This window comes from Rutilus rutilus, assembly GCF_951802725.1.
Source record: "Rutilus rutilus genome assembly, chromosome: 5".
Lineage (NCBI taxonomy): Eukaryota > Metazoa > Chordata > Actinopteri > Cypriniformes > Leuciscidae > Rutilus > Rutilus rutilus.
Window position 1 is genome coordinate 38,258,977 of NC_140213.1, and position 26,430 is coordinate 38,285,406.

At 41.9% G+C, this 26,430-nt stretch overlaps 1 protein-coding gene across 1 annotated transcript; it reads right to left on the bottom strand.

Annotated features, from left to right (window-relative positions):
- Positions 1-2,166: 2,166 nt before the first annotated feature.
- tle3a (TLE family member 3, transcriptional corepressor a) lies at positions 2,167-25,766 on the bottom strand. Its single transcript, XM_084408923.1, has 21 exons — positions 25,386-25,766; positions 24,785-24,943; positions 23,995-24,095; positions 22,910-22,973; positions 21,436-21,480; positions 16,142-16,204; positions 15,855-15,959; positions 11,283-11,484; positions 10,792-10,799; positions 8,399-8,521; positions 8,260-8,310; positions 7,937-8,089; positions 7,174-7,303; positions 6,693-6,856; positions 5,266-5,339; positions 4,757-5,006; positions 4,337-4,584; positions 4,083-4,230; positions 3,488-3,638; positions 3,185-3,261; positions 2,167-2,756 (listed from the first exon to the last, which is right to left on the bottom strand). The coding sequence occupies exons 2-21, from the start codon at positions 24,806-24,808 to the stop codon at positions 2,649-2,651; spliced, it is 2,289 nt and encodes a 762-aa protein (XP_084265049.1). The 5' UTR covers positions 24,809-24,943; positions 25,386-25,766; the 3' UTR covers positions 2,167-2,648.
- Positions 25,767-26,430: the final 664 nt, after the last annotated feature.

A 26,430-nucleotide genomic window follows, 5' to 3' on the forward strand; every position in this document is an offset into this window, starting at 1 on the left:
AGTGACTGATTAGGAACATTCTACATCCACTACTGATAAAATATATATTTTTGAAAGATATAAATATACTATATCAATTTACTATGTACAATTATCAATATACATACAGTATGTAAAATACTTTTATACAGCAAAAATTCAATTTATCAAAAGTGACAGTAAAGACTATTAAATTTTTTTTTTTACAAAAAAATTAACAAATGCTGTTCTTTCAAACTTTCTATTTATCAAAGAATCCTGAAAAAAAAAAAAGTATCACGGTTTCCACAATAATATTAAACAACTGTTTTCAACATTGATAATAATAATAAATGTAGCACCAAGCAAATTCTGAAGGATCATGTGATACTGAAGACTGGAGTAATGGCTGCTGAAAATTCACCTTTGCATCATAGGAAGAGATCCACAATTTTGAAACAGTCATTTCTGGAACACACTCTACCTACAGAGGCAGCTCACTAGGCTTTGGAACAGAGTTTGAACCTAAACAGAGCAAAAGTATTGAAAACGGATGTTCTTTCCCATGCACCAATCAGATGAAAGCTGCTCCTACAAAGATCAAGCCTCTCTTGAAACCAAGATCACAGCTCTCTGAAGGCTTACCTGATTTCATTGTCAATAAGAAATACAAGATGTAAATGAAAAGCCGTCTCCATCTCCAGCAGATCTGTTGAAAACATGAAAAGGGACGGAAACGACTGACAGCCCATCCACTCGTCCAGTGTCAGGCACTCGGAGGGAGTAAAAGCTTTCATCCCTGTACGGCCCCTCAACCTCTTGATTGAGAGGAGGAAAGTTCCAGAAGAGCAGAGGGCTTGCTATATAGATGCACTCAGGAAATGCACACTTGTGTCTATGTGGGGGGGCATTACAGAAAGGGAACCAAACAGAGGAAAGCAGAGACAGAGCGTTTCAGAGCCAAAACCATCCGTCTCTGCTTTTATAGTCTTACAAAAACATCACTAAAGAGGCGAGAGGATGGAGCTCTCAAAGAGAGCCCCTCGCTATACAGAGGAACAGACAGAAAATAAGGGCTGGAGAGGACATTCATCTCAGCTGACCTCCTAATAAGAGTGCTCCACTACCAACAGAACATTCAGAGAGGCCGAAGAGCAGGGTTTGCGTCATTCTTCCCCTTAAGTGCCTTGAAGTTCAACTCTCCATTGATGCACCATTACAATACCCACCGAACAGGCCAACGGTGAGAGTCTAGTTTACAACACTGAGACATTCTTAAATATTTCTCTTTTTTTTTTTTACAAAAAAACAGTTTATTGAATTATCAACAACTGTACATATCTTCAGTGACAACACAGTTTGCTACATACTTTGGTGTGTATTTTGAGACGTGTCCACTTCTTGCAGCTCTTTTCTCTTTATTTTCGGGAGGGGGCATACTAACAGTGTGATGCTATAAACAAGCTGGACAGTAAGTAAATGTCTGCACGTTAGGCCAGGGTGTTACAGTCCATTTGGCTTATCGGCAGACATGTTACTCTTGTGTTTCCTGTATATGGAGCACTATGCACACAAAACACAGTGTCACTTGAGACTCAAGAAAGGGGGAAAAAATAACCAATTGATCCAAATTCCAAGTCTTCCACTACAAGAGATGATGTCATGTGCTGGTCATACAACAGCACAGTGAAGTCACAGGTTTGAAAGTAGTCCTCTACTAATCGGTAAATATCAAAATCCAGGGCCGAGTGCACCATTGAGGAACTGTCTGCTTGTACGAGGCAGGCTCTCTTTTCTCACAGGAAGGCAGAGCAGGCAGGGAGTTTGTTTGAGAACTGAAACGCCCCTCCCTGCGGAGTCTCAACTGCAGTCTCAGGTGCCTTGCATCGGGTTTAAGCCACTCAAAAAAAAAAAATCCACAGGACATTTTACAAAAACGCCTCTGTAATGTGATTTAGCTCAAAATTGTTTTTCAGGAGGGAAGAAAAAAGTAAATTAGATTTCCATAAAAGGTCAGCTTGGAAAATGACCTTCTCAAAGGGAGGGGAAAACGGAATAGAATATCCTCATAGAAAAAACGTCTTAATCTAATTTCCAAACCTCGAAGGGGAAACGAAGCATCAAGGAGAGAATGAGAGAGAGAGAGAGAGAGAGAGAGAGAGAGAGAGAGAAAGAGAACCATCACAAGTGTAACAGGACACCAAAATATAAATCTATAAAAGGCATTTTAATACTCCATTATGTACACTTTTCACATACCCTCCACACAGATGAAGTTTCAGAACGAAGCGCTGCTTCACAATGCATTATGGAACATTCTCACTGCATAGTGAGGGGAAAAAATAAGGAAACAAAATCCAACAAAGAAATATTTGAAGCAAAAAAAAAAAAAAACAGCAAGTAAGGAAACATCGAGTGTTCTCTAGTGCCATATGAACCGGGCGAGTGTTTGGGGTCTGTAAGGCTGCACATTCATGTCTTAGTCCAGGCAGCTCAGTCCAGGGTCACCCCAGCATACACTCGTTCACCTCTGCGGTCAGTCTGTAAAAAGTCAGTGAGTGTGAGACAGACAGTCAGACAGACAAGGGCTGTTCCTGTCTGTTTGACTAGGAGAGTCACTGGAGTGAGAAGTTGTGTGTGTCCCCTTCCTCCTCCAGAGGCCTGAGTGCTCCAGTCTGTTACCTCTCAGTCTAGTAGATCACTTCATACACCGTGGCCTTCTTGTCTCCAGAGCCTGTAACAATGTATTTGTCATCGGCTGATATGTCACAGCTCAGGACCGAGGATGATTCCTTTGACTGCGTGAAGGGAAAAAAAGCCACAATAAATATGGTGAAATAAAAATATGTAAATACTAACTTCAAATGTGCCACAAAGGGCCTGCATAAAACTCTTTAGACATCCTCTATTACTCAAAGAAAATGCTGACAACTGTATATATAAAGCACTTCTCTCCACCCACCAAATGATGCATTAGCGTTCGTGCCGAGCCCCTTCAGTCATAAACACTTGAAGGGTTATCATTATTTACTCTTAAGCTGGTAGATGCAAGCTACACACGCGGACCCACATCCGCACTAAGTGGTCAGGACCCAGCGTTAATGACATACTCCAGCCCATTTCCGCTGATCAAGGCCTGGCCTGTCAGCCAGCGGTCACCGTGCCCTTTCTACTGATTCAGGCAACCCACACATTTCCTGCAGACAGTCTGTATTGATCTCTGTACCTGGAATATGCTGGCGCCGTAGGGAGTCCTCCATGCATTCAACAGATTGTCCTTCCCAGTGCTCACAAACCATTTACCTTGTCAAGGGAAATCAAACGTAATTAGAGCTCTGTTCAGAGTACAGGCAAAATGGAGATATGCACAGAAAGCCAAAAAAACAAAACAATGGACAGTCAAGGTTCTGTCATTGTGCTGTGCAGAAGTGCCGCTGTATAACTTTAAGATAACTTCAAGCAAAAGCTCTAGTGAAGATATGTATAGAGTGTCTGCACTCAATCTGTGAAGCTTGAATAAGTCTCTTACCACAGTAGGCAAACTTGAGAGAGAGAACGCAGCTCTCGTGAAGATGCAGCTGGTACTTGTCAGGCTTGGTGTGGTGGAGCACCTCCACATTGCTACTTTCCATGCCAACAGCCAGCCACTCACCCGTCGGACAGTAGCCCAGGGAGAAGATCTGCGTTTTGGGGGAACAGACACAAGTTGAGCGCCATAGCTTTGCACTTGAAGCCAGCAGGAAATGAAAATGTATTTTTTTTTCCAAATGCATGTTTTAGGTCATATTGTCAACTATTGATCCATGTAAGTTTCAGTTAAAAAAAAATAATGATGAATATTTCATAACTCGATCTCCTGGTGAAACAGACTCCAGTGATGTATGCAGGACTTTTCAGATAATTTAGTCAAACCCGCCCCTGCATACTCACATTCATCTGCCTACATTTTTGAATGCAATGACCATACTTCAAAATCTAAATCAATAACCGATGCATAGAACACCACTCTACATTTTTTTCTTTTTCAGTATTGATAAACTCGGATGTATGTCACAATACAGTAGAAAAGATCTGTCACCGTTTCATCGTGACTTCAAAGCTCCACGATTGTGCTGTGGCCTAACCTGAGACGTGAAGTCATGCTGTTGGAGTTGCCGGCCCTCTCTCAGGTCCCAGGAGCGGACTGTGTTATCAAGGCCACCTGTCCAGAGTTTGGTGCCATCATGAGAGATGTCAATGCAGCTGGCACCATCTGTGTGGCCTTGAAATTGCCTGCAAATCACGAAAAGTAAAGGGTTTAGAGAAAGGCCTTGCTTTTAATCTTAAAGATATAAGAAAATGTAATTCACAAGAAAAAAAAATCCTGAAATAGGCCCACCTGACGAGGGTCTGGTTGTGGAGGTCCCAGACGGCGATGTTTCCATCGCTGCAGCAGGAGAAGCACACCTTGGCGTCTGGACTGATGGCCAGTGCGTAGCAGGCCGGTGCGGAGGAGGTCAGCTCGGCTTTGATGCGGGGTGTCTGGGAGGCAAGATCCCAAATGGTCAAAGTGCTGGCCTCCCCTCCGACGATAAGTGTGCGGCCATCAGGCAACAGCTTACAGGACCGAATGTAGTTGTCCCTGTTCTGTAGAGGGACAATAAAATATTACCACAAATACTTCAATGTTATAAGAAATGTAAAAAAAAATTCTTTTTAGAAGCAACTAAAAAGGTACTATAAGTATGTAAAGCTTTATTAATATAATATAAACAATAAGAGGAGCAATAGTTCTAGTAAGTATGATTTTGGCCCTTACCAGGCAGTCAAGTTGAGACACTGGACTCTTGCTTCCAGGCTGACTGATGTCCCAGATCTTAACACAGCCCTTGCCACCAGTGTAGACGTGGCGAGTCGGGTTGCTGATAGTCACGGCACACACAACCTCCCCATGACTGAGTGTGTTAATCTGACGGGCATGGCGTGGGATCCCTGGACCAATGAGAGCGTCTGGAGGGAAGGGCACAGGCTGCATCTGTCCGTCAGCGCTGACGTGGAAAGAGTAGGCTCTGAGAGAGACAGACAGACAAGGAGAGAGAGACCTCATTAGAAATCTAGCAGTCAACAGCGCACTGATTGAAGTGGGTTAATTAAATAAATTACAGCAATACGAGTAAGTAGTTTGAAATGAAGTATTAAGAGGTGGAAAAGGTTGTGCTCTTAAGCACTCTCACGGAACCATTACATAAATAGTGTGGGGAAAGAAAACGGTCTAGTGCGGCTACAAGTTAGTTATTTGTGATCATTTAATCTTTGACGGACACTTACGGTTTTCCACCAGAGATTGAGGTGAGGCTGGCAGGGAGGCCGGGAGCTCTCATATGAGGGTGCTCGAAACCCGCCTACAGAAACAAAACAGAACATGCTGCATTTCAACAAAGATCTGTATTAAAACACACATTACAAACACCACAAGCAAAGCCTTTTACAGTAGACCTGTGCATAGATTCAATTTTTCAATTTTTTCTTGTGCAGTTTGAACCTGTAAGGTCTGCATTTATTAAAAAAGTGGAACATATTACTTGTGCCCTATGGTTCATGTCTTATGGAGCCATTCAATAGCTGTGTGTGAAAAATGTCCAAAATATGTAAATAAATCATTATTTTTCAATTAATCAGTTGATTCAGTTCACAGGACCAGTCTGAATGATATGCTTTTGAACTAAACCAAACCAATCTAGTTCAGAGTGTTACTTCTGACTTAAGTCGAATGTGCCATGATTTATTTAATTTTTGCATTTTTTAAAGCTTGAAACCCTCAGCCCCCATTCATTGTTTATGCACAGAAAAAGAGAAAAAAATTCAATACAATTCTTCCAAATTTCTCCTTGGCATTTTATTAGTTTGGAACAACATAAGGGTGAGTAAATGATGACTGTTTAGATTTTTGTGCTGTGTAATATTCCTTTAACTTGACTAGATCAATGTATACTGCAAAAACAACCATGCAACCACAGAGGAATGGTTTGTGCCCTGCACCTTCATTTAACCGAAAGGATGAAGCAATCAGACGGCAGGCAGTCAGGTAGCCTGAGAGCCCAGTCAATGTAACGCTCATTTCACACCCAGTCACACACACTACATCACCTCATGCACTCCCTCCACTCTCAGGTTGTGGGCTTTGGGTGAGAGAGACAGAGATTGAAATCGAGCAAGAAAATAAAAAGAAATGAGAGGCAGAAATTGGAAAAGAAAGGTAAGGTGGGGGACAGACCAACTTTTGAGTATGGGTGGGAATCTTCAGGCACCTCAGGATTTGATTTGATTTTGTTTCAGCAAGAGTCACATATATGATTGTAAAATAATTCTCAATACATCAAAAAAAATTAGCAGAAGCGTAGCGGCACAAATCTTTGGGGAGTTCAGGTGGCCTATTGCCAAATGATGAGTAAATATTTCACATATAAAACATTTGCCTGCTCAGACCAACCAATTAAACATGTTATGTTAACTCTTGTTCAGCTTTCATTTGTACACATATTGCAATTCCGCATTAGAGAAACCTTAAATTCTATTGTTTTTAAAGAGCATGACTATTGTTATCTGTGGTTGTACATGAAAAAGAACCACTTCCAACAAGATTATTAATTTAAAATTTCAACAGATCCAGGATCATGATGCATCTGTTAATATTTTTTTCCCTGTACCCCTTCTTTTGAAGGCGCTTATTCACATACATACACACACACACTCACCATGGGCGAGCGTCCGTAGGCAGCAGCAGCGGCTGCACTCATCTGAGGAGAGATGTGAAGGCCGGCATAGACTCCAGGGCTGGTCAGAGAACCATTCATCTCATGGTGGCTCATCATGGCAAAGGGAGTTGGGTAAGAGAGGGGGGTGCGCAGAGCAGGGGCGGCTGCAAGCACAGAGACACACAGCCAATCATAAATCAGCATCAGTCAACCGCGGGGAAAGGAGCTGAACTCGGGAACAGGGAGATAAATCTCAATCAAAGACCTGCCTACACTGAGCTGCTTCAAAGACTAGTTTTACGAAAACTGCTTTAAGCTCTGTTAAAAAGGCAAGCGTAAAAATTAGCTGAAGCTTTGGATTATTTCCATATGCAAAGAACTCTCTTTTGGTTACAATATTGGCTGTGTTTGTGTTGTACGATGCGGGAGGCGACTGTATAGAGTGAAACGACACCTCTGCAGACATTGATTATGAACTCACTGAGAACTTCCATCGGAGCCTTGCCCAGGATGGGCCGCAGCCCAGGGGTGGTGCTGGTACCCGGGGTGGGGGCATCGTTACGAGGCGTGGGGGTGTTGGACTTGAGACCGGGCGTGGAGGATTTGTCATTCTGCAGATGAGAGCGAAGAGAGGGAGGAGAAGGGAGAAAGAGAGAGATAGAGAAAACAGAGTTAAAATCCCCCAAACGAGGCAGCATCCAGGCAGAAGATTTAAGTGCCGCCAGAACCTAATCCAATCCAATTCTGACAAACTCACTACTCCTACGAAACTATAAACCCTGCTATTTATCCCCAAACCCATTACTGCTACAATGGAGATGAGGCTCGTTTTATCCTTCCCTCGCTTCTCCCTCTAATCTTTTTTTTTTGATGCAGAGGCCCAGAATGGTTAAACGCATTGAGTTATTAGCAGGGAAGACACGACTGATCCAGCTATGGGAATGCATTATCCCTGACATTTACAGATGTATTTAAAGCTGAGGCTGGGAAACAGACATTCACTCCTGAGCCATTAGAGAGAGTGGAAGATCACAGGGCGTTCAGGCTTCCCTAGCTGCCCCCTCCCATCAAACATATCCTATAATTCTGCTTCAGTGGCACAGACCCATATTCTATCAAATCTTGCAGTGCTACCAATTATTACAGTATAAAAATCCGGATAGAGCTGATACACATAAATGCAGCATTTTGTATTAAATGTAGCCAGATGTGCGTGTGTGACAGCGTGAGAGAAAGATCCGTACATGGCCGTGCTCCTTGTTTTTAGAGGAGGGGGTGCTGCCGGAAGATGCCACAGAGGCGGGGCTGTTGGGCGTATCCTTCTTTGCTGGGCGGGGCTTATCTATGCCGTTCTCAGGAGGGGAGTGGGCAGGGCTTCCTCTGGGTGTGGCAGGGTCCTAGAGCGCAAATATATAACAGGAAGGAGTTAAATATAAGACCATATATACAAGGAATAATTGATGGCATTTCATTTGAATTAATGAAAATAAAAGCACAAATTAAAGTTTAAAAATTTGCATTCAATTTCTAATAACTTCTCAGTCCCAACATAAAATATTTTTCTCACCTCGTTGGAAACATCAACCACCAGATCATCACTTTTGTCTCCGTCACTGTCCTGAAAACACAATGTGTCAACTAGTTAGTATCCCTAGCATTTTGTTACACAAGAATCTTTTATTGGAGGTTCAGGTAACATCACTCACATATCGGCTCATGCTGTCCTTGTCCTCCACTTTGCGTTTCTTGGAGTCCAAGCTGTAATCGGAGGAGCCACGGTGTTTCTCGCTGGTTGTGCGCAGGCTGTCTGATGGAGAGATGGAGTTGTTCTGAGGAGGAGACAGAGGGGAAATATGAAAGTGTGCCATCAGACTGCAGACTTTATTTCAACTCATTTATCTCTACATGCAGATCTGCAGGTGGTTTCCACTGTTTTCCACTGTCACAAGACCTCTAAATTGCTTTGAAAATAGCCTATAGGACCCATCAACCCCTTTCAGCACACAACAGTTTTTATCCAATTGATTCAACCTGATTCAAGTTTATTTCTGGTTTTATGTAATGTGACAAATAAATTATTTGAGTTTAGAGCCAAAAACTATTACAATGACAGGTACTTCACAGCTGTCGGATCTGAAGGAGATCCAAGCTCGGAAATCAACAGCAAGGAGAAAAAAAAAGGACAGAGTAGCTCTTATCACTCCAAAACCGCACACTTAAAAAGCCAAAAGCGAATTATTCATTCCAGCTATCCAACTCGAATGCCCAAAACAGGCCTAACATAATATAGTGAGACTCACCAAGCTGTATCTAACAACCCACAGTAGACTAAACACAGAAAAATGTGCTGGCTGCACTACAGAGTAGAGACAGTTAACCAGAGCAAAGAGCGGCTTGTTTTTACTTTCCCCTACTGCCCTCCCTTCATTCCCCCACCTCAATCCCTCCATCTTCTAAAAGACACAAACAGCTTCAGGAAGACCTGAGCAGCACGTTACTGTCGAACAACTGCCCATTATCTGCGAGAAGTCCAACTCTGGCTGTGTGTGTGGGAGCATGTAATAGCCATTGATCACCTAGTACCCTTCCCTCAGCACACTGTGGGCCTGCGGTGACTACAGGGCAGAAAAATGGAAAAGGGGACTTACATCCTTAGGAAATGGTGGATGACTCTGCTTGAGGCCACCGCCCATACTCACAATGATGCGCTGTAAAAATATTTCATGACTTTCATAGTCTTTAGCAAGCATGCTCCATATGCAACAGGACTTTGAGTGCTCTCTGGGCACTTTCTCAAAACAATCCCTTCTCCTACAGCTTTACTCATCCTGTCCCAAGAGCCTTCACTCAGTGTGAGGCTACAAGATTCACAAGGGAAAATGTGGCCAGATCACTGGAAGCGTAAAAGGATTCAGCTGAGAAGATGAAGTAGCAGACTGGGCCGAACGCCCAATAGTCTCTGTTTCTCTCGCTCTCTTTGCATGATGTCTGACCTTCTAAAGAGATGCTTAGCGTGACTCATTAAGGAGAGTCACCAGCGTGCTATCAGATGACCTTAGACAACGGCAGCAGCGAACTCACAACAGCGCCTGGACTGCTAACCGCCAGAGGAGCTCCCCTTCCTTCAGACATGACTGCACCCATTCAGGCCTCGCCGGGCCAGCAGAAACCCAATCTCACGGCCACAATCAGCCATCAGAGAGATTTAAACCCCGTCGAATAAATGCCTTTTACAAGGGCACAGAGATGAGAGGGAGGAAAACAATTCCCGCGCCTGTGCTCATACATATTTATCACGCTAGCAAAAGAGAGCGGAGAGGGGCGGTAAACAAGTGGAGATAGCAGAGGGGTGGGTAAGAGGGGAGAGGGATAAAATAAATCCCACAAAGGAGGGAGGGAGTCGACGTCGTCTTTAATTGTGATGAAATTATAGAGCCGCGCTAATCTGCGCGCTGTAATACGAGTCATTTCCCATCTGCGGAGAGATGCGAGTGCTTATTTCATAAAAAGCTTGTTTCTCTATTAGTCATTTTAATGAACGCAGATTACCATTTCGTGCACGAGTTGCGTGTGCTTCAGGATGAAGGATCTTACTTGACATTTACATTAATGGAAATTTTCTTAGGCATGAAATGGGCCAAGAGGTGGTATTCACCCAGTACAACTAAGACATATTTGCTCCGTTTCAAAACCTAGTGAGCCGCCTATGGAGGCAACATTAAGGTATCATTTAAGGAGTGCTCCTGACATGAAGGCTGTTCAAAACACTATGCAACTTAATTATGCTGCTTTTCGACACTTTGTAAATAAAATTATAACGGCGGACAAAGTGAGAAATTTATTTCATAATGTTTAAAGTTTTTAAGTATTATATGTATCATATTCAATACAGAAAAACACGGATAAAAACTATCAATAGATTATTTTATCCAATGTTTAGCAACATGCTAACTTCCAAAATCTACTGAAATCAACAAAGTCTTGAATCTCCTGTGCAGAGTTGCTGCCTATGTAGGCAGCTCACTAGGTTTTGGAAGAAAGCTATTAAGACAGAGAAATCGAAGAGGACAACTGAGGCAACAGGAAACCTGAGACTCACCGTGCTCTCTGTAGTCAGCAGACCCCGGTTGGCGTTGAAAGACAGGCAGAACGGCAAAACAAAACAGAGATAAACAAAAGTCAATTACCCTGACCGACTGAAAATCAGAGGATTTCATCAGCAGGCAGAATATGTCTGTTATGTACACAATACAGCTAGCAAACCATTAGCATGTGTCCTTTATTAACCTTGGCCAATCATTCAAGCCACAGAGTGTGTCATGTGTATGTTCAATCGCTTTATACACTCTCGGTTCTTCTCTGAAAATAGGCTACATCCTTAAATGGTAAGCCATGAGAGTAGTGTACTCTTATAAAGAAAACCTAAGGAGGTCAATAATGTCAGCAACACTATAAGAGCTGTAATAATTATTGAAGAGGAGGGTGTTATGAAACAAGCGTTTGATTCACACAAGAGTTCTGTATGGTTGAGCAACTAATGTTCCACTCTCTTGGCTTTAAATGAGAGCAGTGTGGGAGTCTGCTCCTTACCTCGGTGCTCCAGGTCATGGTGGTTTTTTTCATCCTTCACCGGCAAGTGTGGCTGACTTCCCAAGGCTCCCAGAGCCAGCAGGCCCGAGCCAGAGCCGGTGACTGGTGGGATTCCTGGTGGCTGAAGGCCAGAAGGGTGGGGAGGTAAAGCCACAGGGCCATGAGCAGCATGAGAGAGGTGCTGGGCCTGGAGTTGCTGCTGCTGCGGAGAGACAGACAACAGAGTGGGCCAGAGGGAAAAAAGTAGAGAAATCTATGCCACAATCAAAACACACTGCTTCTGTGAGGCCAATTCAGAAGCACAGGCAGGGGTCCTGGGATGTTTACATCCTCACATGCTTGCAAGTCATATTTGAGGATCCTGCAAACAACCCCGTCTTTATGTAGATTGGATCTTAACCTGAAAATATACAAAATTGCAGTGTCGTGCACCTAGTGACTTTACGTTTCAGGTTCCCACCTCAAATGTAACAAAATCTGTGGAATATTATACAAAAAAAGCATGTAAATTCACTCATTAAATAATAAAACTCTCACACTCACTCATACTCTCCAAAAGAGTCGTCAAGCCCTATTTAAGATAGTTTAAAGACAGCAGGCGTTGGAATGCTGTCAGCTCATTGGCTTAACACCACCTGCTCCTTAGCCCCATCAAAACGCTGGACGGCTATATTTACTTCCCTCACATTTGGGTCTGGTTATTGCACAAAGTATGAGTCACTCAAGAAAACCAAACTTTAAACACCACTCCAACAGCAGCTGGGCCCCGCTTTTGTGTGTGTGTGTGTGCGTGTCGAGCGGCTGCGGCAACGGCGGCCAAGAACGAGGGGTCCTGTTCTGGCACGCGTTCAAGCCTCCAATACCTCCATCAATATTTGAAAAGCTTGGAGGAAACTGACGAGAGTTAAAAACCACTCAGCATGGGAAGCGAGCAGTTTAAAAGCAAGGTTAAATAATACTTAGCAGAGCCACCAATAAAGAAAAAAAACAACAACAAAAAACCCAGCCTCCACAATTTATTAGCATCCACAGGAAGAATGAATTATTTAAATGGCTGTTAGTGCACATACCGCCCAATTCAGTACAGACCTCACCATTCAATCAATGACCATATACGGTCATTCTTCAAGAATCCTGTTTTTTTTTTTTTTTTGCTTGACTTAGAAAGGGTAGATGTTATTGGCTATGTACGGCGATCATGGTGGTACAACCTTTCAGAATTATCAGCAGGTCATTAATGCCATGCCATAAGTAAATATCAATACTAAAGGCTTATTTATAAGTCTGGAATGCTCCAAAAGCTTGCCCTTTTCCAGTGGGTAAATCATTATTAAGATGTCCATCACAGGCCCTTATTCGCGGTGAGTATAATTGCTAACAGCTTTGCGGATTATTTGCACAGCTGGCTGTATATTGAGACTCGGGCCTTTGAGATTGGCAGAAGAGCGAATGGTATATAGAAGAGCTCCGCTTGGGATTTGAACCTGCAACCTTACCCTCCCCAACACAACAGAGCTGCCAAGCCAATTATGAGCTGTGCCTCAGAGTGTGGATCTGTGAGGAGATGTGATAAGGAAGTGTGTGTGTGAGGTGTGTGTGTACCGTGGCACTGAGCGTGGGTGGTGGGTGCATGTTCTTGAAGAGAGAGTGAAAGGGCAAGAGAAAAGAAGAGAGATAGTGAGACAAGAGTGGAAGTGAGTGATTGTAAGAGAGAAACAGTGTAGGTGCTAGGGTGTTCATGTGGATGTGTCAGGAAGTGAGGTGAACCGCTAGTGAAAAGGGTGGGGGTTGAGTGTGGCTTCAGAGATGATGACTGACCACATGGGAAATTAAAGAAGCCGTTGATTCATGGGGGAGAACCCTCCCTGCTCATTCCAGCTAATGAGCCACTGATGTGTAATATGCATGGACAATAAGAGAACCCTCATTAGAGACCCGGCTATGAAGACAAGAAAATAAAGAAATAAAATGTCCCCAGTAATTTAATATTCCTGCATAAAGACCGTCTCAACTGGTGCTAATCTCTCCCTCTTACAGCAAAACAATGAATCTAGGGCCAGTGTGAACAATTAACAATGGACATATAAAAAGATAAGTGGCTAAATCAGACAAGCGCCTTTTTCTATTCTCAAGTGTGTATGTTAAACAACCCCATCCTGAGTTTAGTGCTGTAACCATGCAACATGCAGGCCTGAGGGGATTCAAAAACATAAAGCCCCATGATTCACCCTCTCGGCCACAAACACACTTAATTGGGCCCACAGCACAGATGGGGGCAGTCTTAATAGAGATCTATCCATACATCCACAGCAGATGACTGCCCACTGCATCGAGCTAAAACAATCATATCTTTATTTAATTTTTTGCCTTTGGACAACATTCAATAGATATATCTATATTACATGTGTCTATTTTAGTTTTGAAAAGGCTGTTTCTTCTTTTAATTAGAGGAATTAACATTGACCAAGCAGCCAATTAAACTGTAAAAGTAAAATACAGTAAAAATGTAGGCCTAGTTAAAATAACCAAATGCATGTTTTCCATTAAATAAACAGAAAGACAAAATATAGCCAATTCATTTATGTATTTGCACCAATGCAACAGTAGTACATGGTAGAAAAGAAAATAATTTCACTAAAACATTTCAAAAATAGTTGAATTGGAGCACTAAATCATTTAATTGAATATTAATTGAATATTTTTAACTGATTCCCGGAAATAAATCAAACGTACCACTTCTAATGCAATATATACTAAAGTCAAGTGTCAATCAAAGGCGCTATTAAAAAGTCACAAGTCTAATGACATGCTCTTTTGAAAACCTAATGAATAAATAAGAAGCATGTTAAAATCAACATAAAACTAAGCAGCTTAGATTTATACACCCAGCAAATTGTGAATATTTAATATATTGCCAAGCCAACCACTACAAGCTTCAAACTCAACCACAGCCTATAAACTCCTGACAACCAGACCAGTCCAAACAAAACAGAGAGGAAGTTAAGCTTAGGGAAAAAGAACTGAGAACAATATAAAATGTGTATATAAATACTTATGCTTTTTTAAAATAAATAGGGCTATTGTAGATAAACACACACACTGTTGGTGAGGGCAGAAATGCTGAGCTGCCAGAGGAGGCCATCTTAAGAGCTCTGATCAAAGTCAAAGCACAGCAGAAAAAAAAAAGCTGCTGCCCTAGATGCATCCTATTACCAGCCCTGAGGTTCATCAATAAGAGATGCTGGTGGTTTTTGCTCTGAGTGTGTGTGTGTACGTGTAGCTCACATCTCACCTTTGCCTTATACTATTTATGAGGACTATGGCACCTGCGTGAGTGCACACATACTGCCTACTACTGTGTGAATTACAAATACCCCCCTACTCAAAGAAAAAACTCTCCGACAAGCAAGTATGTTTCCTGCTTTTCAACTTTTTGATGAGTTCTAAAAGATTAAGAGTCATTAAAGTTCCTCTGCTGTAATATAACATCAAAGCTATCAGACGGTTATCCTTCCTGGAGATAACGTGGCATTTTAAAGCGACCACATGTCTACCCCGTTCAGACTTGATTCCTGGAATTATCTCTGAGTAAGTGTCAATGCTCAGGATCTAATTGAATTCCAATATCAGACAACACAAATCCACCCTCAAACCTTCACCCCATGATTATCAGATTCTTCACCTGTAGAGCAAATCTAAAGGTGGCGAATCAAAGCAGGCTCAGATCAGAGCAAGCCTTACTTCTGGATGTACAGGGGTCAGATTTGTTTTTGCCTACATGTTGATAGGGATCTGGGTCACTTGCCCCTGATCAATAAGTGACGTTTAGAAGGGAGTTGTGGGCAATTCTAGGAAAATAACTGCTGTGGTAGCTCAGGGATATGTGTGCAAGATCCTATTTGTCTTTAATTCCCAGCACAATCCAGGTCAGCAGAGAGGAATGAGCCTCTCTTGTAAAACCTGATCTAATTAAAGGTATCCAGCCTCTAATGCTGAAAGAGAGCTCTGAACAGCTTCTAGATGCAAACTCAGGGGACAGAGGACACTAAGAACACTCTTGCCACATATAGAGTAGACTAAATAAAGCTTGGTCAACAGTGTCCGGCTGTACATTAGAGAAACAATAATGCAGCTATGAGCCAATAGGTAAAGAAAAGTGAGACCTAATCAGAGATTGTGCTGCAAATAATCATCATCCATCCCTTTAATGGACTGAGTTGAATATTTTCTATCATTCTCTTTTTTTTTTAAATCAGATGGTAAAATATTGTAAATTCGGTTTATGACAGAAAGTTTACAGTTAACGCCAACTCTGACCCTAATATACCTATAAACGCATCCACTTCCTCACTCAATCCACACACACAAATTTTAATTAGATTGAGCACACAGTTCAATCTTTAAAACATTAAAAAGGCATTCATTGTAGGGGCAAACCTGCACATGATTAAAATAAGCTACTAATTCCAAAATTAATCGTTAAATCAGTTAATAGGGTTATTTTGCATCTACAACAGTGCAGGTTTACCCCGTTCTTAAGGTCAAATAAAGTAATTAAAGAGGTATACACACGGTGAGAGGCAGATTGGGAAGTCCACGTACCCCGATGATAGCATTTAGTTCAGTCATTGTCACTTGCTTTGCACGTTCAACAGCTTGTGCTACTTGCTGTTGGTGCTGCAAGAGGTAGAGAAAATCTGGTTAAATTCAGAGTCAAAGCAAATTACAACATCTAAAAGTTCTTAAATAATAATAAACAGTACAAAAACTTAGGAGAAAAGATATGGTTTCAAATTTTTATAAAGCTCAAAACACTACATCTAAAACTAAAATGAAGCTATAATTCAAATAAAACTCACCTCTTGTGACAGAAAAGGCATAATCTGGGCTAGAATAGCATTGAGCCTTTTGGCAATCTCAGTCTGGAAGAGGAAAAGAAAGAGGAAAAAGTAAAAAAAAGGGTTAATTTACTTCTGTTAAAGTGCACCACTAAGCCTTTTTTAGCGTTTCCCAACGATTAAGCCAATTACCACGGCAATCAGAACCGCTTGACTCGGCACACTCCAAACTGCGTGATATTGACATGTGAAATATTTAAAACATTATGAGAGCCCAGGGGAGAGAGAGAGAGAGCACAGCTGCGATGAGTGTATACTCCAAACCACACGAAGAACGAGCCAGATACACTGGAGCTGTGTTAAGAGTAGCACTGCACTTCAGCTGCCATCAGCCTGCAGGTACATTCTACTAGCACACAAGACTTTCCTTTGCACTCTCTTAACTTCACATTTTCATCTCTACCATTATCACCACTGATTTGTAATTGCACTAAAAAGAAAAGCTTGCAGAAGTTGATTCCGTTCATTTTACATGTCTCCACAACAAAATGACTGCCAACTCCTGTTGTTTAGCAGATGTTAAATAATGCAGACAGTCCCTGAGGGCATGTTGGAAGCAGACGAATGTGATAAAAGACTTAAGGGCTGACCACAAAAAAGCTGTTTTATAAATCCCAAATTTATGAATTTCCACTATCCAAATTTTTTACACACGGTCTAAGCAGCAGTTAGAGACAAAAGATTTTAGCATCTTTGTTGCATCAGTGCTTTTATAATAATTTTAAAAAAAATTACTACAACCTAGTAGTAAAAAAAAAAAAAAAACAGCACACATTTAATTACATCATATTCATTTAAAGCTGAAAACGTTATTCAGAAATTTGGCCCAAATGTCTGTAGGAATACTCACACCTTTAAAATTTGCATTCCGATGAGCCTTTACAACAGAACAGAAATTGTTCACATCACAATAATGTGTCTAATGAACAAAGGTGGATTACGTCCAGACCTGTCAGGAGCTGAGACCTATTTTGCCTTCTCCAGACCCCACCTTTTTCATTTTCTCAGCAACCCACCCCCAAGTCCCCCCTTCATCTAGCCCACCGCAGGGACCCGACCTTCATTCTCTCTCCACCCGCCTGACCGTTGCCATGGCAACTGTAGCCGAGCAGGCCCCGTCTCCTATCGCGCGCCGATCATTATGCAAATGGTACCTCAGCTTGACCGTAACAGCCTGTAAAATCATATTACGTGCACACAGGCAGGTCATTAAATTGAATTTTCGGCCTGTCGATCGGCTGAGTACCGCACACGAATGGTGGATAAAAAGGCGAGCAATAGCGGAGGATGATGTGGGGTCGTTGTGAGAACACATGACAGTAAAAGGAGGGGTGGGGGCAAAGCCAGGGCTCTCCACCCAAAGGCTACATGCAGCTACAGTAGGATGTACTCCATCCCTCTTCCTTTCCATCATCAGACGCCAGCAGGAACACAGCACGGCCGACATCACAGCCTCTTCCACTGATGAAAGGAGCTCACATCACAGGTCTGGCACTGGCTTTGACTGAGACCAAAGGACAGGGGAAGGAAAGCCTCTGAAAAATAACTCGGCTACAGATACATCATCTATAGAATTGATGAGGCTCAGTTCAACCCAGGGCCAGAACGGAGTACAAACACATCACAGGAATTTCAGCTCTATTTTTCATTTCAATGGCAAACACGCAGCGCTGCGCCGACCAGGAAATTATTTATAACATATTGCCGAAAATGCCAAGCGGTTGCAGAATCCAGACACAATATTTTTGTACAAGATACTCTGTAACACCCAAGAAAGTTTTGCTCCCTCCCTTTGTATGTCGGGACAAGCTATAGTGGAAATACTGAATAAACCATGCACGCTAATAAAGAAAATACTATAGCCGACCATATAAAAATGAAACGCTCAGCACAATCTGAGATTATGTACATAAGTCCATTTCAAAAGCATGATGCTACATCAAAATATAAAAAAAATCTGACATTTAGAAATGCACAATATAATTTTGCCCATATTGCTGTTAGTAAATATAAGTACTTTTTGTTTAAGTGCTTGGTGCTTGCAAAGTATAAAATTGTACATCTGAAACAGGTTAGAATGACAATATGTATCAAAAAAAGAAAACCATACATTGTGAAAACCAAGAAAAAAGAAAAAGAAAACCATACATACAACCATACAAAACCAGCTTTACACATTCTCAAAAGCTATAGTCAAACTTTGTGTGACAAGCAGGGTACAAGTTCAGCTTTTAGACACCCTACTATACTGTGGAAAAAAATTACTAGAAGAACGCATCAACAAAATGCTGGTCGAAAAGCCAGCTCAGTGTATAATCCTTATTTGCCAAGATAAACCGCGTCAATAGCAGCCTAACATTTGACAGGATTTGCTGAGAGGCCTGGAGAGCATCGAACACATTCCTTAAGGGCTTAACGCGACGTTGACAGCTGGCCGAGTGAGGTCAAGGGTTGCCTTATCTGACACTCACTCTAAAGCTTCATGCTTTATCTTGCAAAAACAATCCCGCTGTCGGGGGAAAACATGTCCGACGGCGGTGATGTACGTAAAAAGTCGGCATATGCTGTGCGTAATATATGAATCTATGATGAAAGCAGTGCTGTGCATTGAGCTGGACAAGCAGAGCTTTTAGCTACAACTGCGGATAAAAATAGGATGTCACTTTAAGCAGATGAAAGCCTGCCTCTTAAGTGGCGAGCTTCACGCTCTGGTACACAATTACAGGTACTCGGACCTGTCTAGCACCATTTCAAGAGCACTCCAGGGCCAGGCTGTCAATGGCGTGCTGAAAGCTATTTGTCTGTTGCCATCAGCGCCAGCGGAATGGAGTGAGACGCTGATGAGCATTGAATATAGAGGAAAACAACTGGCCCTTCCAGGCATGCGTCTCCATCACAAACAATACTTGACCTAGCCAGGTTGATGGGGCCCCTGTATTCTGCCAGGGTGAGAGGGTGGTAATGCTCTCTGACAGCCTCATGCTCAGTAGTAAAGGTATAACAAGATCTATATGTGTGTGTGGCAGAGGTGAGAGCACAAGCTTAACAGGGTTGTTAACTTGCAGCACTGTTGAGAACTGGCATTAAAATTTACCTGCATTGATCGACATTAGTGGAGCTGGGCTGTAGGTCTGCACGGGTGGATAGCTTGTGTTTTCAATTGTTTTTTTTTGCTTGTCTCTGACATACTCAGCCTCTGCAAATAGCCCTGCTCTATTATGCATATGTTTGGAGAGTCATTGTACAGGTTCACCTGGTTTCATGACCTAACCACCATAAACAGTATGACGGAGCAGGCCTGTGTTTCCCAATCCTCCCACCTCTTTATCAGAGGCTTTGTGTACTCATCTCACTGAGCCAGTCAGTTTGCTTTGGCTCACATAGAGAAGGACAATCCAGCAGTTAGCAAACACTTCCTAGGGCACCCCTTATAAATCATTTATCAGCGTCCTCATGTCAAGCCGGGCCTGACTGCCACAATCTGGGTTTGACAGCGAGGAGAGGGGAGGAGATTCCTTCTGAGTCTCACACCAGGTGAGAAAAACTCACAAAATAAGCTACGCTGTGAGTGCACCTCTGTCATCACAGCGGCTCATTGACATGGAGCAGCTGCCATTACAGCTGCATTTCCTCCCTCACTATGGCTGTCTGCAGGTATCAGACGCTAGCGTGCATCCTGAAATCCGCATTATGCCGCAACTGTTTAAAATACAAAGTGCCTAGAGACGACAGAATGGATGAGGAAACGGATTGCCTAGCGGTCAGAATTAAATCCTCAGTGCTGAGAATAATGCGGTGTGGATCCGGCAATCTACACTACCTCGGTTGGTTAACCACCCCCCGTCTGGCATCCGCTCCTGGGTTCAGTTTAACCCAGATCAACAGACCTGGATAAAAGGGTGGGATCTGTCTGTTTGCTTATGAACAGCATTACCTCCCTCCTCTTTAGCGGGTTAGACTCAGCGTTGGATGAATAATTCAATAGTGCATCCATGGGCTCTGTGGCGGTTCCTGATAAAAGTCAAGGCGCTAAAATGGATCAGTCGATTAACCCGTTTACACAAGGCCAGGCCTCCCACCTTCTACTCCTATTCTTTCACTCTTCTGTCCCTTAGCTACCAGTTGGGAGATAAGTGGTTAACAGGAGGCATCGCAGGGGCAAGGGCCCTGACAGACAGAGGAGTGCAGAGATTCACACTGTGGACACTGATGGATCGCCATCCACAACCTCCTCCCTGATGCCATTAACCTTCATAAGGTGGAGAAGGGGAGCAGGCTGAGGAAGCTGGGTTGTCTCTTAGGTGGCCTAACTACATCTGGTGCACAGCACAATCTCATTATTATCTAGGGGACAGGACATGTACGATGCATCACAATAATGCCAAGACATATCAGATTAGTCTTTGCAAATACAGTGGAAGAGTCACCTAAATTTGAAGTACAACTTTGAAAGTAGTAAGGTGGACAAAAAATAGGAAATAAACAACTGATTTATAAAAACAATAGTTGATATCAATATGAAAACAGTCACTTAGTCAGTTCTTATCCTGTGCACAGATAACATTTGTTAGTGATGTCAATTTGCAGTAGGAAAAAAAGCAATTCTGTCAGGATTTTTTCTGGAGGGGAAAAAGGTCACAACACAATTGGCCCAATGCTTCAAAGAAGGTCATAATAGGTCATATAGTTTAATGTGGCCATGATGCTGGCTTCAGGCGCTTATTGAAAAAGATATGGAATATATGATCAAATCAAAGATATAAATGACCAATTATTAAAATATATGTTAGTTGCAGCCCTAGAGAAATTGTAGGGTAAGAATTGATTGGAGGGGATGTATTCATGGCAGTCTGTTTTTCCCTTAGCATTAATTTATAAAGGGTGTCTTAAATGTGCTGACATAATAGGGACTCCACACTCTGCTCCCTTTAGTCATTAAATCACACGGCCCCTCCTGCCAAAGTCCTGACTTTAATCTTATCAAAGCTGTCTGACCACACTCTACTCAGCACAAGCAGGAAAAGAGACGTGTGTGTGACTCTGTGTGTGCGCTTGTAATGTCCTGACTTCTAGCTTATACTAACGGCTGCTCAAAAGAACACAGTCTACAGTCTCTCTCTCATCATCTCTAAGGAGTGCACTTCACTTGTCTCCTAACACACCGGTGTGACTGCATTGACTGACGTCTACACACACAGCGCATGGATCCTCTGTGACTCAAAGATTGTGTGAACACGGATCAAAGGGCTACATACCTGTTTGTGCATTTCAATGTTCAGCCCATAGGACATCTCATAGTACTGAAAGAAAGAGAAATGAAAAATACTCAGGTTTTTTTTATACAATCCGAGGAACATCAAACATTTTCACCTCACATCAGAGAGTAGAGAAAAGAAAGTCAGATTCTAGTGAAACATGAGGGGAAAAGAGGAGAACAGGCTTTTGCTGCGCACTTCAACATCATGTCCCAAAACAGCCTCTCATTACTGCAGTTTCTTTTTCTCAAAATTATAAGGATAAAAGTTTACAATGGAAATCCCACATGGTTTTGAGGTCAGAGTTCCCATACGTTCTGACCAATTAAATCCTATATTTCCCATAAATCTTTTTATGGTAAAATTTTTATTTTATTGGTCTAAAGGTAATATAATAATTTTTCACAAAGAGCAATTTGTAGCCAAAATTGATATTCAAGCAGAAAAAAACAATAGGAAATAACATTTCCACTAATTTCATGACTGAAAGTGACAATTATGACTCTGGGAAACCTGTTCACATAATCAAAATTTTAAACCATATTAAAAATATGTATTTTTTAAAATGGCTCACCTTGTTCTAGCAAAACCTAGTAAATAAATAATAAAATAATAATAAAAAGAAAGATTTAAAAACACCCTGATCCCTCTGCAAGTCTAGATTTTGACACTATCAGCTCAAACAGTCAGCATGGGGATTCTACATGGTGTTTACCTAACCTCTCCTCCTCTTTCTGACTGACATGCTTTTTCCTGTGAATGGAATGTTTAACTAGCGTCCCTGGGTATTGGTTAAAGTCATTGCTCGCATGTTTACACAAGATAAGAGAATACACTTCCACAGTTTAACCTTGTTTAGCTACACCACGAAAAGCTTTGTTTTTCCTCTCCCTATCATAAATCCTAACATGAGGCTGTTTTGATCTCCTGAATGTCTACGATTGAATTTAGGGCTTTGGTGTTGTGTAAATGATTAAGCCCGTGATTAAGATTAACACTGAATTCATGTAGCCGTTTGTTTGTGCGGAAAATCTCGTAATCAAAGACGGAACGCAGCAGAGACTTTGGATTTCTGTTGCGATCTAGTATTTTCCCACAGACGCCTCTGGCACTCCTCCATCACCCCTCACCCAATTTACAGCCATGCATTTGTCTGAGAGCAGCGTCTCCTTGGAGAATAATCAGATCCACACACAGAGGGAGGTAGAGAGAAGGGGGAGAGAAAAGGGGGAGAGAGAAGAGGGGACAATGCTGTGGTCATTGACCCCTACGGTTAAGGGTTGGTGTATGAAAGGGCCCGAGGCTAAGAGCAGTCAGTCAGGGCCCTTTAATAAAGCAGGAGGCTGAACTAAAAGCACCAGAGGGGGTTTCACAAACACATTCTAAAACACACACATACAGAGAGACACGCAACAAGGCATCTGCCTTCGCCCCAGCTACTAGTAATGGCAGCTTACATATTGGCTAATCTTACCATGACATAATGGCGCTGCATCTCTGTCTTCTCATTGGCCAGTTTGTCGTACTCCACTTTAAGACTGGGATGAAAACAAAACAAATCAGCTACTGAACAAACATGTGTTTTCACTGCTTACACCCACAAAAATAATCCACAGTGCAAACATGAAGCTAAACAAATAAATTCACATTTTACAAGGCTCCATTTTAAAAGTAATAAAATCAATTTTAACACTTTAAATTAGGGACGCAGCGATGTTAAAATTCTGCTTAATGAAAATAATAATATTTTCATTTATGAACTAGTATAATAATAATAATTTTCACATTATAGCTGATAATAAAAACCTAAACTGTTTTTTAGAGTAATAATAAAATCACAAATAGATAAAATAACAATTTTGTCACTTTCAAATCAGCAAACGTTCAAGTTTTGTAATGCTAAAGTGAAGTCAGACATAATAATAAACAAAATTCACACAAACAAATATGTCCTTATTGGGTAACACTATACAATAAGGTTTCATTTGTTAACTACTTTAGTTAACATGAACAATAGCTACTTCTACAGCATTTATTAATATTAATTCATGTTAATTTTAACATCTAACACATTATGGAAATCAAAAGTTGTATTTGTTAACATTAGTTAATGCACTGTGAACTTACATGAACAAACAATGAACAACTGTATTTTTATTAACTAACATTAACAAAGATTAATACATACTGTAACAATCGTATTTCATGTTAGTTAATACATTAACTAATGTTAACAAATGAGACCTTATTGTAAAGTGTTACCCAGTATTGTACTACATTTTTTTTTTTGCTTTTATAGGTTAAATCTTTGTTGTAATCAAGCACTATCACTTTAGATTAATATTAGATGACAGCTGCAGTAATCAGAAATCTAAAAACATCTACAATTAAATGTCCATAACATTAGCTAATAACCAATATGGTAACGATACATCATGCACTTTTACTTCACATTTTTTACCATTAAGCACACTTTAAAAAAAAACAAAAAAAAAACACAATTAGGCCAAGCGGTAATTGTACAAGCTACTTTACGGCCATATAACTCTAAATTATTACCTGTGATACTGGGCTTGCAGGAACTGAAATTCGTCTTTGATCCTGTCACAGGACTCCGCCACAGTGAATTTGAAGCCTGGCTGACCAGGCTGGTGGGGCGCCTGAAAGACAGCCATCACATCAATCAAACTCAATTACATCCTCAGAGAACCAAATTTGTTTTCCACCGACTGCAGAGCGAGCCTCTAATGCATTCTGGGCCCTGGGAGAGCAGCTCTAATATTTCAGCCTGAATGAGGGCTGGGGGTGACATCCACGCTACAGTGACATCTGGGAGATAGCTGGAGCACCAGTAGCGCTCTGACAAAGGAGGCAGGGGGGGGGGGTCTTTACAGTTCTGGGTCTGCCGTTTTAGTGCCTCACATAAACACCGGCGGGAGAAATGGGGTCGCCTCGCTTGGATAGGTCTGAGCGTGCCAAACTACGCCTGTAAAAAGCTGTTGTTTTCAGCCTCTCTTTCTCTCTCTCTCTTTCTAAACCAGGTGCTTGCGAAAAAACATGAAAATTTACCTACGAGAGAACAAAGATGATTCCTTTACCATTCAACATCAACTCTTTTATTGACAAGAGGCTTCAGAGGTTTTTACCCCACTTGATTGTGCTTCCAACCACCCTGCTCTTTCACTTCAAAGCATTATCACAGGCACCAGGGCTTAGCAAATCAAATGAAGGTGCACATCATGCACATCAGGATGTCGTTCGTCATGGACGGGCGGCTCTGCCCTTGCTCTCCAGCTAAACTGATGCAGATGTAGCAATTATGTTCCATATCAGTTCAAGATGCACTTACCGGATGCCGGCCCTGTGGATACATTTTGAAATGTATCCTTTATTTTTTGGAGGTCTATTGGGTGGGGGGTGTCCACTGGAACGCCACTGTACTGTAAAAATCAGCCGGACACGAAGCCAACTGGACGCTGGGGGCAAAAATCCTCTCAGATCTCGGTTGCTGGAACCCAAACAATGAAAAATAAACAAACAAACAGACGAGGAGGAGACCGTTACATTCAAACAGAGGGTAAAAATGAGTGTTGGACATTTAAACTTGCGGTTGAGATACGTATTTTCACCTGCACTTTGAAAACAACTCCGTTCATTGTGTCAGGGGAAAAAACTACACGCTCGAGCGAAACGACACATTCTCTGCTACTAAAAAAACAGGAACATTGAGAAGAAATTTGGTGTTTTTCTTTGTTTGGCAACTGATATTTTGACAGGACCTCATCTAGCACTTCACATTGCTTGAAAGAAACCGAATAAGAAGCCCGTAAATGAGTCGACAAAGTGATAAGTGATGAGCTCAGTCAGTGTGTGAGTGTGAGAAGCGTTTCAAGTCTTGGTTGGTTGGATAACGAGCTATTGTCGTTAGCTAACCTGCTAGCCCACTGTACCTGTCTTTGTGCGCCCGAACTGCCGAATCACTTCCACTGTTCCACTTCTGAAATGTTAATCACGGCTTCAATATCTGAGAGAAAAATATGGTTCCTGGTTGACGCGAACGGTGGCGAACATCTCTCGTGCGCTCGCTCTATCACAAGAAGCGACTCGATGAGAATCAGCTTCTCCGAGGCAAAGAAATAAAGAGACGCCAAACTCCACGGCGCGAAAAAAAGGTTCGTGTAATCCCCAGAAAACACTGCCAAAAAGATACTTCCGAATTTGAAGAGGTTTGGGACGTTTAAAAGTGTAACGTTGTACTTCTTCGCCGCTCGAGCATTTCCCCTTCGTCCAGCAATGCAACCCTGTGCCACACACAGACAGTCTACTGACACGAGGGCTGAGCCACTGCGAGAGCGCCTCTTGCTAGCCAATGAGATGAGAGAACCGAGAGTTTCGCCCTGCCTGCCAATTGCAGGGCCGCGTCCCCACGTGGGGACTGCATCCTGATGCATGACATCATACTCGCCATTTTAGATCAGAACAGGTAGCTCGTAATGCAGCCGCTGAACATTTCTAGGTATTTTTGAACAAAGTGGACCGATGTCACAGTCAATGTCTTTGTTTGGAGATCTAACACAGTCACAGTACAGACACAGACGACGTTCTGAGCAGGAAAACAACAACATTGTGTATTACAAACACTATTATTTATTATTTATGTCGGTTAAAACATTAAATGTTTAGTAGGTTAGAAATCTGCCTTAAAGTTTTTTTTTTTTTTTTTGAGAGGAAAACAGTATATGAAAAGACGACGATGAGATTACACACACATTATTAACGTTTCTGTGTACATCTCACGGTTAAAAATAAATAAATCACAATTTAAAGTAGGTATATATAATACGCATAACTTCTAATCCATTTAATTTTCCTATTTAAATAACGCACGTTCAATCGGTGTTTACAAAACATTATTTTCAGAATTCTCAAGCTCCTTTCATAACATAATGTACACAACGTGTACATCTATACGAATATGACATATCGTCAAGATGG

Coding starts and splice junctions, on each gene's coding strand:
- tle3a (XM_084408923.1), bottom strand. CDS start 24,808: ATGTATCCACAGGGCCGGCATCCG. Junction 24,096..24,784: donor ATCCACAGGGCCGGCATCCG/GTAAGTGCATCT, acceptor GCTGTCTTTCAG/GCGCCCCACCAGCCTGGTCA. Junction 16,205..21,435: donor ACATTGAAATGCACAAACAG/GTATGTAGCCCT, acceptor TTCCTCTTCCAG/ACTGAGATTGCCAAAAGGCT.